This window comes from Calidris pugnax, unplaced genomic scaffold (assembly GCF_001431845.1).
Source record: "Calidris pugnax isolate Ruff unplaced genomic scaffold, ASM143184v1 scaffold209, whole genome shotgun sequence".
Classification (NCBI taxonomy): Eukaryota; Metazoa; Chordata; class Aves; order Charadriiformes; family Scolopacidae; genus Calidris; species Calidris pugnax.
Window position 1 is genome coordinate 2566916 of NW_015090978.1, and position 17123 is coordinate 2584038.

General features: G+C 39.2%; 1 protein-coding gene across 2 annotated transcripts in view; it reads right to left on the reverse strand.

The window, feature by feature from the left end:
* Positions 1–17123, reverse strand: part of TNFAIP8 (TNF alpha induced protein 8) — a 32939-nt gene that overhangs the window by 5068 nt on the left and 10748 nt on the right. The window contains exon 2 of one of the 2 annotated variants that reach the window (XM_014953416.1): positions 16022–16121. The exons of the other annotated variant lie outside the window; for it this stretch is intronic. Within the exon in view, the coding sequence (XP_014808902.1) occupies positions 16022–16052 (31 nt within the window). The 5' untranslated portion in view covers positions 16053–16121. The remainder of the gene's footprint in view (positions 1–16021; positions 16122–17123) is intronic. 2 annotated transcript variants of the gene reach the window in all.

The window sequence follows — 17123 nt, forward strand, 5'->3', positions numbered from 1 at the left end:
CTCGAAAGGGCAGGGAACGTGTCAAAGAAGAGGTTAAAACATTAACCCACTCTCTGCAAATGCGGATGGTTGTGAGTGTGAGAGGTGCCCGGCGCACAGATGGCAGGGGGGGACACCGGCTGCACGGGTCCCCAGCCCCCCCCTTTCCCAAGGTGTGGGCAGCCGAGCATCCCCTGGCAGACCTCCGACTACGGTCTCAGAGGCCAGCACCTACACATAAGGCTGTAGATCCACATTTGGACAGCTGCCTAGGGCAACCCTCATTCGCTCCGGGTTGACTGTGAGTAGTGATGACAGCAGCTGGCCATCTCTGACCACTGCTCTCGTACTGGCGGGGGCCCTCCCTTCCCAAGGTGTGGGCAGCCGAGCATCCCCTGGCAGACCTCCGACTACGGTCTCAGAGGCCAGCACCTACACATAAGGCTGTAGATCCACATTTGGACAGCTGCCTAGGGCAACCCTCATTCGCTCCGGGTTGACTGTGAGTAGTGATGACAGCAGCTGGCCATCTCTGACCACTGCTCTCGTACTGGCGGGTCCCATCCTTGCACTGTAAACTGAAATCCTGCCATTTCTCTGGTGGCCTGCAGCAGACTCTGAATTTGGGCAGGGAGTCCCCATTAATGTTAAGCTTCTCGCAGGTGGTTTTTCCCCGTAACTGCTCTTTGTAGCGACTGTTTCTTTCCTGTGCAGTTTTACACTTCACTTTTTAGAAGTCTGTCATCAAAAAATACCCCTTTGAAATCAATGGGATGTAATTTTCTGTACACTGTATACAAATAAACATGATGATGTTCAGTAGAGCCGCTGCTCTGCAGAGAAGAGCAGTCCAAGGGGAAAGGCTCTCGGAGGAAATCCTGCCTCCACTACTTAGAAATTCACAGATCTTAGGGGTAACTCGGACATCTGCAGGATTTAGGATTTAGGATTTGGAGGAGCAAACAAGTTGCTAGAGGCTGCCTCCTGTGAAAGTTGGGAGCTTTTTAATTATGAAACTTCTTAATTTCAGCAACCAACACCCTGTGTGTTTGACATTAGTATTTTGTTTTAATGTCAATAAATATTCGACATGTATATTTTTGCCTGACACATGTTTTCCTTAAAACTGCAGTAGAAGTATAAACTTTCAGTGAAAAATTTAGAATTGTGGGTTAATGAGCTCTCAGAAGACTGTTATAAAAGTACAAGGCTGCGATGCTGACTTTTCCCTGACATGGAAGCTGGTATATCTCCCTCCATGCTGAGGCAAATGCCTGTTACCAAATACCATCTTTCTCAACTCTATCTAAAATTTGAAAAAAAAAAAAGAGAAAATTGATCAGATGATTCCACTGCCTTAAATCAAGGCAGAATGTTTTTTTCCACAAGATAACAGTTGATGGTAGATTCAACATCACTTGCAGTTGAGTGCATTTAATCTCATGTACATGGGCAATACTTGAGTCACTGAATATTTTTAAGCTTGTTGTAATACAGAAGGACCAAAATAAAAAAAAAATAAAAAAAGCATACAATAAAAACTTCCAGTGAACCATGTTAAATTCCATGGGCAAGTCAGGAGCTGAGGAGTTGAGCTTTCTGACACGAGTTGCATTTCTAGCGTAGGTACTTGCTATGTCGATGCAAGAGCCCCGGCGGAAGACAGAATGTGAGTGTGAAACCATTAACACCAATGCTGCTGTGTGAGACCCAGCTCATTTCAGGGACTGGCATACCACCTACCGCACTGGAACCTGCTGAGTGCCAAAATGACAGGGTTCTTCTGGGCAAGGCACAAGGGACACTGACACGGGATGAGGAGGACAGAGACAGCACCGACTGAGCACTTCAGGCGGCGTTCAGAAGACCGTGCCACGTAGCTTTGACTAATGTGGCAGCCGGTTTCCTGTGGGCATCCTGTGTGGACGGGTGTATTCACCCCTCCCTCCAAAGGCAGCGGGTGAGAGCTACAGCTAAAAGGCCACGCACACCGTTCCGACTCCCGGAGAGGGAGAGCATCGTTTCCCTGCAGGGACGCAACTTGAAATCAAGCAGGATTGACAGGGCTATGCTTTCTGAGTGTATGTGACCATGAGTCATGCTTCTCCAAAATCATGAGATCGCCTAGATATTCAGAGATAAAAAAAAACTACTGAATTTTTACTTTTTGTTGTGCCTTCTGCTTGCTGGGTCTTTGCAAGGCTGCCCTTGTTTTCAGGAATGATAAAGGCCAGAAACATTAAAAAAATAAACACACTTGAGGTGTATAAATGTATGACTTCATGTATAAACACATGGCTTCAGTAAGGTAAAGCTCCAACAGTGATAAACTGCAAGAGCTAGCATCAGTAAATGGACAAGTCCTGAAGTACAAAACAGGCAGAAACAGAGTCATAACCCTGTTACCAGGCTGCAACAATTTTCACAATGTACTTATTACATGATGATAAGATTAAAAAATGAGTGGTAGGACACAGACTGTGAATTCTTCAGATATGAATAAGGTAAGCTGATTTTTCTAGCTGCCACCACGATTTACAGCTTATTCTTAATAACCATCTGAGTGAGTCACAATTTCAAAGAGATTTTTTTTTAGTGTGCATTTTTTTTTTTTTAAAACAGAAGAATCACTGTTGTGATTCTTATCTAAGTATTTCAAAGCTTCCTGGGTGAAAGGTGTGTTAAAATTAAACTTTTAAAAAGCACAGATAAAGTCCTTGCAATATTGAAACTGTTCCAAAAACGCAGCAGTCCCCAGACGGCCACTTCAGCATGTTGGCCTGTCTCCACATTCGCAAGCATTTGTTCACTTGTTGGCTTTTCCAAAGCAGATGAAAACTGAAGCTTGTACCAGACATGCAAGACCAGGCAGAGTTCTGACAGCTTTTGCTCTTCAACTTCAGACACTGGGACTGCAACTTCTAAGCCGGCTGATGGCAGGGGTGAGAAGAAACCAGGGCAGCCACAGAGTTTGTGGAGAAAAGGACTGCAACAGGGCAGATAGTTTGGGCAAGCTCCACCAGGCAGTGGAAAATGCAGAGGGCAAACGGCTAAGTGCAGAAGGAGGGAAAAAAAAAGACAAAAAACAACAAAAAACCAAGGGCCCTATACAGTACTTTATTTCTTCCACGTACATCTCGACTTTATGACTCAGGTACACAAGGTCTTTATTTGTAGAGCAAATATTTTATTTGGCACCTTGTTTTTAAAAAGGGAGATTTATATATGAATATCAATTTTAACTAGAAAACAGTTTAAACAAAACTTTTCAATGCATACAAAGCATTCGTTCATAAAGGTAAGTAAGCTTTGCCTACAGTTCTCTTAATAGGTACAGTAAATTGAACTAAATTCTCACTCACCATAATCTTTACCAACTGAGCATACTATGAGAATGTTAATTAGTCGAGCAATGTATACTAATTTTAACATTCACACTGGAAGACCTTCAAAAGAAAAAACACCCAATCTGAAGCCAAGCCTAATGCATGGCAAATACTGCATTAGCAGGCTTACTGGATTTGGAAGTCAGCTCTGAGGCTGCGACTCACTCTAAAGCAACAGTTGATCAAACAATTTTGAAAAAAAATCTGGCTAATCAAGCATTTTTTAAAATATACAGTACATCTAATCTGCATACTCATACTGAAAGTGAGCATACAGTCCGTAGCAGCAGGAACAATGGAAATATAAAAGAAAAGCTAGCAAACAACCATTGTTAACACCTTTTTTTACTCAATAAAGTCCTGAAGAAGTCATTGTCCGTAGGTTTGCAAAACACATATGATATTGTTATATATTTCCTGATTTTGCTATTTAATCCTATTCCTAGTGTTTTAAAATGTGACCAACAGCAAAAGATGACCCACTTTCTAACTGCACAAGCAAAACAAACCACGAAAAAACAGAAAACAAAATACTTTTTTGATCAAGAGGTGAGAAGACTTGCCAAAAAAGTACCTGAAGGTTAAGGCTGGGTAGTGTGGCAAGGAAAGATGCTATTTCCAACAGGAATGTGTGTGCAGAGTTTTGCAGTTCCATGAGAGCAGTCTGTGCCAACAAGTTATTCTGGTTTTACATGCCTGTGCTTCCCACAGCCACTCTGTGCATCACATGAAACATATACTGTAGCTGATTTAGAAATGTAAAAAGCCTTTTTAAAAGCCCTTTTTCCTAGAGCCTCTGCATGGATTTTAATTAACAGTGCAGCTTTAATAAGGAAAAAAAAAATCAGATTAAGTTCTGATGACTACACTAGGAGAAGCATATTTTAAAATATGTTGGATATATAGCAGAGAAAATGACAGTCACACTAAGTAGGGTCATGAACTTAATTTGGTATTTTAGTCCTTTGCCACCATTTGTTATCTGTGCTGGAATGTAACAACAGGTGCTGTGGTATTAAATATGCAGCCTGTTTATTTCAGCTGTTGGCCATTTCAGGGCTACAGCAAGTTCCTCTGTATCTACCAGGTGTCCATGCACACAGAGCAGTAATATTGCACAAGTCTTTTCACAGGAAACAAAAAATATCTTAGGTCATTCCTTCCAATCAACACAGGTACTGTAGTTTTTCATTCAGCCTTAGAAGCACGTACCAAACTGCAGCAAGGCAACCATGCCAAGATCCCTTGCCCAGGAGGTAATTCCAATAAAATAACCTGGCCATTGCAACTGAATGTTTTATAAAAAGCTAAAGTTTAAAAAGAGATATCCAATTGCTCTTACAGTCATCCTGGCAAACAGAATGTCTTCTCACAAAAAAACCTTAGCTGTAGGCACAGGACCCAGAGTTTAACAGGAGAGGAGAGCTTCTGGCTTGAATGCAGAAAGAAAAGCACAACGACCAGCAGCCCTGGGGAGCTTTAAATGCATTGGTGAGACTTAAATTTGATGTGGGGGTGGGGAAAGTTAAGAGGAAGTTTAAGACACGTGTGGCAAAAATACAATGAACCGGAAGGTCGAGACAAGATGGCATGAGAGGAACTGGGAACTCAAGTACAAGGACAAGGTAGGAACCTGGCTGTCAAACGGCAAAGGGCTTATATTTTGAAAACCATGTAAAGAGACTTCAGAGAGTTCAAATGACAGAAAGGTTTGTGAGTGATCTTACAATGGCTTTGAAATTAGTTAATAATGCTTTTCCTGTATTTCTAGTTCTGGTTCTCTGTTCTTCTCAATGTGGATCTGTACGCCACCCTGTCTGTTTCTTGCAGACAGGATGGGAGTCCCTCAGTATCTCTCTTTCCGTGTAATGTTGAAAGGAGGCTGGATTGCTAGCTTGCACTTTGTTTATATGTATTACTCTTGTATCTTCCACTAGTTGTCCTGAGAAACTAAATGACACCTGCCTCACACATACATAATTTGATTTCTGTCTTCCCCTGTCAAAAGAAACTTCTGAGACACTCAAGATTGCCGCAGCTACAGGCCAGCTACAGGAAAAGACCAGTAGTGATTCCCAGAGCACTCAATTCTCAGGTGTCTGGTTTGTATATACTTTTTTCAGTATCAACACTGAAATGCAGATTATAAAACCCAAGAAAATATGCCATCTAAAACTTTTACTTATAAGATACTGACTGTTCTTTAGGCCTGGGACAGTAGTGACACCCTTCATCTCTTCCGCAGTTTTTAATTTTTCACTACCTGTTTTCCCGTTTTCTAGGATGAAGGGTAAGTTCTCTGACATGACGTTCATGGCCGAACACAGAATACGTGCTTTGTCTACTCTTTCGCACCAATCATTCACGGTACCTGTGATTATGGAGGACTACACATGGTGGCTGTAGTGGTCTCCTCCATTGCCACTGCCAACATTTCCCTTACCTTCCTCTTCCATAAGGAGAAAAATAAATGAGCCCCTCTGTTTTAATTTTTTCTCCCAATATTTAGTAGGCACAGCCTGTTCCCTCTGTATCCTTACTACAGCTACCAGGACTGTCACCTGAATTTTCAGGCATTAAATCAATGGTTGAGAGTATTTTCTCTCCTTCATTCCCTTACAACCTTGCTGTCAGTTCAGAACAGGCTCCCCAAGACTCAAATGCACAGTCTATCTTTCGGAGGTTTTGCTTTGACTCCTGTCTGTTTCCACTTGGTTTGCTTCATTCCTGGCATGTCCAATTCAAAGCCAGTGCTCAAAACAGCTGAAAAATTATGCAAAGTATTTCCATATGTAACACTTACTGGGAAAAAAAGAAACCAAACCTTTAAAATCTTTGACTTAACAACACCTAAACTGAGACTGTCAAAACATGGGTCCACCTTCCCACATATCTTGAGAGTTTGGTTTTGCTTTCATTAATGTCATTAAATTCTAGTAGAATATAAAGCATAAGAGAAAAATTAGGTCTTTAACACTGTTAGCAACTTGTTCTTCTATAAAATTAAATCTTCTGGTTAAACATGATGTGTGTGACTGTCATGTTCTTTTATGTCAGGAAGTAGCATTATTTGGTTACAGAACTTTGATACCTAGCAAAGCACTAGCCATCCTATTAATTTTTAAATGTTGCAAATATATTTATTGGCTAAAACTAGACAGTCTCCAGAGGTCCCTTCCAGCCTCAAGTGTTCTGTGATTCTGTAAAACCTGCATCTATTCTGTAATTCACTCCTCAGGGCAAGGTGTAGGAGATAGAGTGCACTGGTTTTTATAGCTGTTGACTACTGCAGAATTTAAATGTCCAGCTTCCTGACTTTGCACGGACAACAAATAGTATTTTTAAGTCAGTGATGAACAGCACTGATCAGCTATGTAGGGATGTCCACCACCAGGAAATGTTGTTGTAGCTTGAGATTTTCAGGATTATTACCCAAAAGTAAGAAGGAGGGAATGCAAATTTGAACCCAGAGAAGGAAAGGCCTCAAGTGGTGAAAATAAAAACCATAGATCTAAATTTCAAACTAGTTACATTACATTTTTGCACTGAAATAAAAATGTCAACAGTTTCCCTTCATCTCACCATGGTACTACTATCCTCCCCTCCCAAGATGCATGGCATTTTCTTGTGGCTTGTTACCTACTGATCAACATCTAAATCCACCATAATTTACATCTCTTTTATATGATTCTAATGCCAACTGTTTGTTGCAAAGAAAGGTTAGTGTAAACAAACATCCATCACAGACTTCTAAATCCCTAATCTCCGGCATTGAGGACAAGGCTATGATCTTAGTGAAGACATCTTATCATAGACTAGGCAACAGAGCCAAACTTTATTCTTGCCCCTTCTTGAAGTATCCACTATTTCTGTTCACAGCTGCTCAAATTCACGATTCATTGTTTTGAGTTCTTTGTTAGTTTCTGAAGCAAAGTTTAAGTCACTATTTCTCAGCGAATATTTTTAATATAAGTTTTTTTTAGTGAATAGAAACATTAATTTGTTTTCTCTTTTGCAAGTAGGAAAAAATAGCCTTTGGAATCACCAGTGTCATTTACTTGCTTTTGCTAATACTAACCAAAATTTTCTTCTCTCTATAAGTAAAACTGGTTTTGTAGAATAGTTTGGTAAAGTGGACATAGTAAATGCAAAACCAGATCTCATGAAAGCCTTGCATTTTAAAACAAGGGCATTTCTGCATTTTTCACAGTGAAAGTTTCTTACACACCTAATGAAGTTAATTAAGTGGAAGCTTGCCTGTGCATGCACTGATTCAGTGCTTTATTAATTCCTGTATGAAGTAATCAAGACCTGAAGGTATGACATTCTTAGGGGTCCACTGAAATAACAGTTCTGCTACCAATGCCTTAGAGAAACCTGCAACTATTGACCTTCATAGATAACTAAAACACATCTCTGAATATGTCTTTGGATTTCAAATTACAAACCTCTCAAATAAATGAAATGCTAACTCCCACTTTACTGAAATTTATTCTCATTACTGTAAACTGCCACCAGGAACAGGACTCTCTGTAGATGCCCCAACATTTGTGCATTGTATATCAGACTGAAATGTAGGTTTCCCCTATTGCTATGCAAAACAGAATTTTGATCTTTCATTACTAATCTGTGTAGTTACAAATATCAGTACTGAATTCAGCAAAAGGTAGTGAAAAATAAATTAATTTATACAGTGCTTCTGCTGAAACAGAGCTGTGGTGAAGGTTTTGGATCCCAAGTTCCTCAGACTGAATCCGCCATGCCATGCAGAGGTGCAGGCTCTCTACTTGTCATTGCTAACCAGTCAAGCACTAGAAATGAACCACAAAACTGAATTTTGACAGGGAAACAACTAATGAAACTGAATCAAACCACACCCCAACTCAGGCAGACAATCTTATGAAGAAACCCAAAATTTATAAGAAAATATCCTGAAAGGATGAATGTAGAGTGAAATCTCAAAGGACAGGCTTCCCAGTTTTTTTCCTCCTCCCTCAAGACTGTGCCTGACGGACAGCAGATTTACGGCTTGTGCTTTTGCTAATGTTATGGTTAAAAGAACCGAGAGCCTGTCAGCTGCCTTTGCACTGCTAATCCCACAGTACATCCTGTCCAGTAGTCATGATGGAGGTGCATCCACAAAAGAAAAAGTGTACACCTACCACTAAAAAACATGAGGAACTCAACAAATCTACTGAGGCATACAAAACACAAAAAATCTGTAGCTTTCACACAGTACAAAAAAATGTTAACGTCAATAGACTAGCGTTCAGATTGGTGCTATGTATTAATGCAGAAACAGTCACCTTAAGCACTCAAATTCCTTACAGAGTCATACACAGCAACTGTTACTACTAACAGTACTACCACTGGATACTACTGGATCTGTGAACTATCTACATAATGAGCAAACATGAAAAATTAATCCCTGAACATTAAAAGTCATTCTGGCTTTAAAGCCATTATGAAATAAACTATGTTTAGCCTACTACTTCTTCTATGGAGTGTGATGTATGAAAAAAGAAAAACAGAAGTTGATTCATAAAGTAGCATAAAAATCAGTAGCTCCTGCACATCTCTATGAAGTGCTCTCCTGTTACCATATTTTGTAATCTAATTGTAACAAAAAAATCAGTCCAGAAGGTTGAAATAACACCTTCAATATAGTTTTCATTTGCTTTATTTATTGCCTAAATGTGTTAATAGAGAGTCTAAATGCCTGAGGAGAGATGGGGGAAGGGAAGCAATTTACTTCTCAAAAAGCAGTATTTAATCACCCTTATGAAACAGTATCATTTAACAGAATTGACCAAATGATAAATCGTTCCTGATAAAAGGAATGATATGTGCTCTCGAATAAAAATTACAAATTATAATTAGTACCTAAATATTAAATTTTCCTTATGTATCACTGGCACATGTATTACAAAATACTTATTATTCTTAGAAGCCATTCATTCAGCCTGTTGCTGTACTTGGAAATAATACTAATCAAGAACACAGCCTTCCCAAATGTAGGTGCAAGGCCCTTCCTTTCCCCTGACACTTCTTTTGGTTCTCCAGAGATTCACTGGCTTTTGCTCTCTGACAGCGCATAGTTTGCAAATTCCCCAAGGAAAATAACCCAAGGGTCTAAGAAGTACCATAATGTAGCATATGTTGTCATCAGTAGATAAATGGAAAGAAGACAGAGAAACTAAGTCTCCAGTACAACAATCAATTTCGTAAGATGGAAGAGACTGGTAGAATTTGAAAAAAATTCCTTCCCATATGCAGAGTACTGTGTCCAGTTTTGGGCTCCCCCATTTCTCTCCAAAACAGGAGCTGACAAACTGAAGCAAGTGCAGCAGACAGCCACCAAGATGGTTAGGAAGCTGGACAGGCTGAGGGCAGCAGGTTTGCTCAACCTAAAGACTAACAGTGGACCTAACCAATACATCTAACTTGTTAATGAATAGTTACAGAGAAGACCAGAGCAAGGGTCTTTTTGAGGATACACAGCAAAATAGCAAGAGACAACAGATACAAGCATCAAGGGGAACTCTGATTATGAATTACCACCTTCATAGCAAATAGGTGGTCAAATATTGGAATATGTTGCTAGAAAAGTTGTGGGACCACCACTCTTGAAGACACTATCACCTTGAATAGAAAAAGGCTAAGCAACCTTATTTAACTTTGAATTTGGATCCAACTTCAAAGCTGGCTCTGCCTGAAGTGGAAGGTTGTGCCCAATGACCTCCAGAAGTTCCCTGAAGCCTCAGTTAATCTGTGATTCTCTCTATTGACCAAATAGCTTAAGGGACTGTATCTTATTTGAAATTAAACACCTGAGTCTTACAGCTTGCTATGGATTAAAAGATTTGATCGCATAAGTATAATTATATTAATAGAATTTTCTCAAAGCAATCTAGCATTCAACCCGACAATTGCAGCTAAATGATTAACTTGTTAAGACTTTCAATGATTCTCTGAAGTAACCTACCAGCTACAGCTAGTGCTTATTCAGTGGCCCCTGCTCACATTACTACCTAGCTTCCTCTTCTGCTCCAACAGCACAAGGAAGAGATTGCTAAATATGTGGGGAACAAAGTGTTCTGCAGAAGGTAACTACTCCATATGGACTTCCAAATGTGGTATACAACAAAAACCACCAGTTGAACCCATTCAATTCTGAGCCTGAAGAAGCAGCAGTGAGAGTGGCGACCTAATCCATTCCCAAGATAGGTTATCTTAATAAGGTTACCCTGATTTGGCCAGAAAAATAAAACCATTCTTTCAGTTTTTAAGGGGAGAGATGTAGAGCTGCTTCCAGAGTCTTACGGTTTAACAGCCTTAAGTCAGTGCTCTTACCAAGAGATTCAAAAATCTTGATGGAGCTGCAACAGCTGTACTACAAACTATGGCCATTATACTCCTGTCCTCAAAGCCCTTTATCCGTTTCCTGTATCTTGCTTCATTAAACGTACAGTCCTCCAAACTACATTATCTAGCAGTTCTGACTTGCCTGTGCACCATGGTCTTATTTCCTCCAAGTTTCCCATTGCTCCTCCTTCATTCAAGATGTTGACTTCTTGCTTTTCCTTCTTCCCCCACCCCAGCTCTTTGCACCTCTGGCAACACTTTCCCCGTGCTTGTGTGATATAGTATTACAGTGTCCAGTTTGTAATAATTATTTCTTTCCAATTTCTCATAAGCTTACTTCCTTTTTTTCCTTATTTCCTTTACTAAAATGATGTATGTTGCTTATAGCCTTTCCTGTTAATCTTGAATTCTAAAAGTCTATAGAAGGGATTACACGAAATGCCAGATTGTTAAGCACCGCTCTGATTTATAGAGCTGCTTATGTGATATGTATGACTCCAGTAATCTTTTAATTCTCTTCATCAGCAGTAGGCAAGTTATTTATGGAATAAAAAAGTCCTCAAATTGACTGATCTAGATCTCTGACACGTCCATTGGGGACTGGATGATTCTTCCTGCTCCTGAACTTTTCAGACTACTCACAACAAAAGGCCCCTGTTTCACTGGCCTTAATGTTTTATGAAGGCTGCTCTTTTGACAATGGAGGGTAGGCAAAGCGCAGGAGAAACAAATGAAGCCCACATTTTGTAGTCTTCAGAGGGAGAGCATAAGGTGGGTCTAATACATAAGTACTAATTGCCTGTGCTGCTTCCCTGTGGCTTCATACGGAAAGATGAGCTTCACGAAAGAGAAGACAATCTCTAATTTTGGCAGCTGTCAAAGCTATGACAATTCACACAAAACCATTCAGATCTGGGTCCAAAAGATGACATTGAAACATCCCATTCCTGTTTAATCTTATGGTTTTCATGCCGTTTATTCCGATTTTGCCTGAAAACAGTCTTGTGACTTCAAAAGTTAACATGAAACTGGACTGTCATCACCTGTTGCATTTATATATGGATAACGCTCTACTTGCATAGTTTGGATCTTCCCGTTCACTATCACAAAAGTATAAAAGGTTCTAACAAAAGCTAGTTTTGGAGACAGGGGGATGGAGAATCATATCTAACAGATTCCTATCGATGTTTTGGGTGAAGTAAGGAGCACAAAAGCAGACAATCTTTTTTATCTAAATGAACATGATTCTACCCTGAACAACTTTCACACAGTAAGAGATGACTGCAAAATGTCAAAGCAAATGCATGACTACTTACAGGAGGGAGTACTGACTTCTCAAAACAGTGAGTGCTCTATGATTTTATAACCCGTGTCTCTGTTTTGAGCTCTAAAAGGAACAAAACAGGTGAGCTCATTCCTCAGTAATCTCAATTGGATTAAAAAATGCTAATTATGTCTAAAAAAGCTCTAGGCGCTTGTAGGAATGCAGAGATCTCTCTCTCTCCCATGAAATGTGGTACTTAAAACTAAGTATGATAAAGGTGCAATGCAGGCTCTCACTGCTTCTGAGTCTGTAGTACAATATCCATCATTTGATAGGCTAATGTATTACATTCACTCTGTTATTAATTTACTTTTCCTTTGAGACATTAGATTTATCTCCTGTTTTTTTCTCAATATCTAACATAAAGCCTGCAGAATGAAGCTGAAATTTTCTGAAGCTTTACATAAGTTACTATTTCCTTCTATTGAAGAAATACTATGTAAAGAATCCATTAATACCACAGTAATTTTAACAGGAATTGGCATGTATTTAAAAAGGTATATTGGTGATGTATATTTTTAATATAGTGCCAGCATTAAGAGTATTTCCTTCATATCTCAGAAAGGAATTAAGTCAAATAACAGCCTGAAACAATTTGGTACATGACATGCCATCATGCAACACTAGAATGAAATTATGCCATGCAGTTAAATGCTGTACTCTTCTTCTTGATGTTACCATGTTCTTTGTTCCATCCAGGGCAAAAGTAACTACAAAAAAATGTGCCAAGGTTATTTATATCATGACAGTTGTTGGAATCTGTAAAGGCAATACAGATTGATGCCATACACACATGCTTACCACAGCATTGTGATATATAGATGAATACAAAGATTGTAAGCAGCATGGCGGGAGAAAAAAAAAAAACCAAACAAACCTGTTTCATGTTCCCATCCTAATATGGACCATGCAGAGATCAAAGACAGAAGCTGAAAAGCCCAGATATACTGCTGCATACCCACTATCCAGAAATTAGTACAAAATACACTGAAGTAATTATTGTCTTTTAGCATTGGCTCTTTACTCCAAGTCCCTGCTAAAAAATTAAGATTTAACTTGAGGTCAAAGACACTACCTTTCTTCAATTAATTATAAAAAAGAAAATCTTCCAGAGTTTGCCATTTAAAATTTATCTTGATTTTGGTTTTCACTGTAACAATGGTTATAGTTCATTTTTACAGTAGTAAAAACCTATGGTCCTTGATCTTATTGTGCAGATTTTTAAAAATAATCCATATTAACCCATTAAGTCTACTCTTACAGACATCCTAATGTTCACCCAATACTGCGATTCAGTTACATAAAGTAGCTGGGAGCGAAGTATTGCTCACTTCAGCATCAGATCATTGTCAGAACATACATGATGTTCACTGCTATTATTGTGGCCCCAGTTCTCCTTTTCATTCACAACACGTGCTCTGAGCATCACATCTGGAAGCTGCAGCTGAATTTCAGAGCTCCTTATGTATCTTTTGACGAGCTTCTGGCCAGTGATGCTTCCCTGGCCATCAAGCATCTCTGCTTTAAGGAAAATTGAAGAATTCTGCCTTTGCTTACAAATAATATTAAAGTAACATTATTCCTGTAGTTTTCTTTTCCTTTCACTTTTTAGCGTGGAGCATATTAACCACTATGCTTTCACTGCTAGCTTTGGCCTTAAAATCTACATAATCTGGTAAAATAACTATTTTATATTTGTCCAAGTGTACCCTCTACCCCTTCCATAAACACTCACAAACCTTTACATACTAATTGGCCAGCTGGACCTCATAATTTGTGGGTAAATCAGAATTTCTCTTTTAGAGTGACATTCAGTCATGCACCTAACGGAGAAATCAATGACACACACCCTTTGGTAAACCACTTAAAAGATGAAATATTCTGTGTCAAAAGCCTGAGCCTCAAATTGTTTGAATTTGTGAAGCATCAATTTTCTTCATGCAAAAAACAGTTTCTTGATTAAACGGAGCTAGTTAGTTGAAAGACTCTGAATGCCTATTTTATACCACATACATTGAACCACTATAAATGCACAGTCATTTGACTGTATTTTTTCAGTATTTTGATCGGTGATCTTTCATGCCATGTTCAATCAGACTAGGCAAAGTACTATAAGAGCTGCAGTTCTACATATTCACCTGTTAATTTCAGTCTTTATTAGCATACACACTAAACCCCTTTTCTCATGAATCTTCTAAATTATTCCTTTACAGATGGAAGTATATTACCAGGAATACTGTAAACAGCATTTTTTAATCCAAAGGAGATTACAGAGGAATTTGTATTTACAGATTGACTGAAAAACATTCTCAGTGTCATCTGTACCTCATCTTCCCACAATGGTCAGTGTTTTTATTTTCCATTCTAACCTATTAAAATCACAGGACAGCAAAACCCAAATATTTTCCCAGCTAAAAATAACTAACCAAAAAGCTACCCTTTCTTTCCTATCTCAGCCACCTGCTCCAAGTGCTTTTTTCAGCATGAAGATCCTGGCATCTCAAATAGTTTCAAAAGAAATGCAGAGAAAGGCAAGAATATTTTCAGAGGATTTTAAGAATCTCAGTCGTCTAAGAAGGTAAGAGGTTTCTTTAAACAAGAAAATTTACATTTCAAAAATAGCCAACTTGGTAAAATTGTCTGGAGTTTCCTGTATGAAACCAGAGGATCTTTCATGCTATGGCATACATGCTGATCTCTCCTGCTGTAAAACTGAGGGACAATGTTCATATTGCCGTATTCTTATTCATATATTTCAAACAGTTTCTATAGAGAAATATTTTTTTCAGTTCTGCTTTTCAATAAATCCGTGCTACGGAACCTTCTTGGAAAAAAAAAGATAAGAGCTGCCTTTTAGTTCATCTGTTCATTTGACCAGAAGAAATAAGAAAAAGAAAACAGCATCAATGTAATTCTTACCAAAACACAGGCTATTGTGCTTTATTACTAACCAGGTTCTATTAGCATTAAGTTTGATACAGCCCAAGCTGACTTTTCTGCAAATCAACAAAATACTCTTTTACACAAGTAAGCAGATAGAGCTCTCTGGTAATGTTACTCTTCAAGTTGTACCGAGCAAGAAAACCATCTGAAATATTCTGACAATATCTTGTTTTCACCAAAACCAAAATGCTTAGGTTGCCTTACTGCTTCCGTATCTGTTTGGGGTTTTTAAATTATTTTTCTGAGCCATACTGGATCTCTGTAAGTTTGAGTCCCCCTAAGGACTATTCATAACTATGAAACATCAGTTCTAAGAAATCCAGTGTATAACCCCACTCCTGCCCTGTTCCCTCTTCTGTATAAATGCTCTTTTGTATACAGGCACTTTCAGGAAATTGCCCTCCTCCTCCCCCGCTTGCTCCCTACTGTCCTACCCTGGCTCGCACCCCCTCCCAATCAACACTAGTGAATAATTGTATTTTTGTTGGAGCGCTTCCAGCTCCTCCACACGTTCCACTCTAGAAGCAGTAAATGAAACCCTGTAGCCTTGGCACACTCCTCTGCACTTTAAACACAGGCACATGCGTGCACACACACGCATGCATGCACGCGCATTCGGACAGGGAAGTAAGCGGCATTCAAGCTTATTCCCCAAATAATTCTTTCACTTCTCCCCCATGGAACTTCCTCTTTTGCTGAAAAATACGGTGCTTCCAAATTAAAAAAAAAAATCTTCCTCTTTCAATATTCTACTACCTGTGTTTCGAAACACCATTTCTCCCACTTGTCAGTATTTCACGTGCAGGTAAATTACCAGTGCCGAGACGGAGAGATATCCCTGCCTGCCAATTCATATCCAGTAAAACTGGCAGGGCTTTGGATGATTTTGCCCTGGCATTTTTCCCTCCCCTTTGGATACCCGTAAACTAAAGCAAGCAGAAACTCTCCTCCACGCTCACAAAAGCAGCACCGGCAAATCAAGTGTGCACATTTCCTCTCCTGTGAAAACAGTTAAAAAACGTACCTTCCTTGGGTTCATCAGCCTCCGAACTCATGATTTCAGCGCCAGGCACTGGGGACAGGATTACAGCTGACTCGCGCACTGAGAAGCAGCCGCAAGTCAACTTCTCCAAAAAAAAAAAAAAAAAAAAAGAAAAGAAAAAAAAAAAAAAGAAAAAAAAAAAAAAAAAGAAAAGAAAAAAAAAAAAAAGAAAAAAAAAAAAAAAAAGAAAAGAAAAAAAAAAAAAAGAAAAAAAAAAAAAAAAAGAAAAGAAAAAAAAAAAAAAGAAAAAAAAAAAAAGAAAAAACAGAGAGAGGGCTGGGATTTTCAGGGGAAAAGTCTATGAATTCAGCAAATCGCAACTAAGCTACTTGAAAATGATCCCGCCCTCTTTCTCCACTGCACACCAGCGACTGTCTGGAAAACCAGCACCTTCAGAGAAACCCTCATTTTACTTGCCAGCAGTCGCCGTTTATGCATTTTATTCTCTCCCCAGTCTGTAGGAAGGGTGGAGTTTCACTTGTTGCAGCTTGCCAACGTGGTATGAGAAAGCAAGCAGGGGAGACCAGAAAAAGCCCTGAGCACGGAGCAGTGTCTGATTGCGGTAACTGAGAATCAGACTGGGGCTCTCTTAACTTGCAAGAAAATCTAATTTAAATCAATTATTTTTTAAGCCTAAATTGTGCGTTTCGACACTGGTTACTATCTGGAATTAGTTCTGCAGCCTCCATAATTACAGTGACTAATACAGGATGACTTAATACATGCTTAAAAGATTACAAGCAGCAGCTTTCTTTCAGGTAGTTTAAACGAAATAATTATTTTTTCTCTCACTCGTGCTCAGTGCATGGTGCTGTCTTTCCCTGAAAGGAGGCATTCACCTTTCCTTTTTGGAAAAACTCTCTGATTTCTTTGTGCTACAGACCTCCTGCATCCTAGAAAAGCTAATTATTTTTAAGTGTCACATGAAATTGTTTTAGAGCACAGCAAAAGAACTGGGGTCTTTTGCAGCCACCACCCAACTCGCCATGCATCATACGTGCCTTTGGATCAAGATCAGGGGAATTACTTGGAAACCTTTTTTTCCAATTGGCACAGCCTCCAGTAAAATCACAGTCAAAAGCCA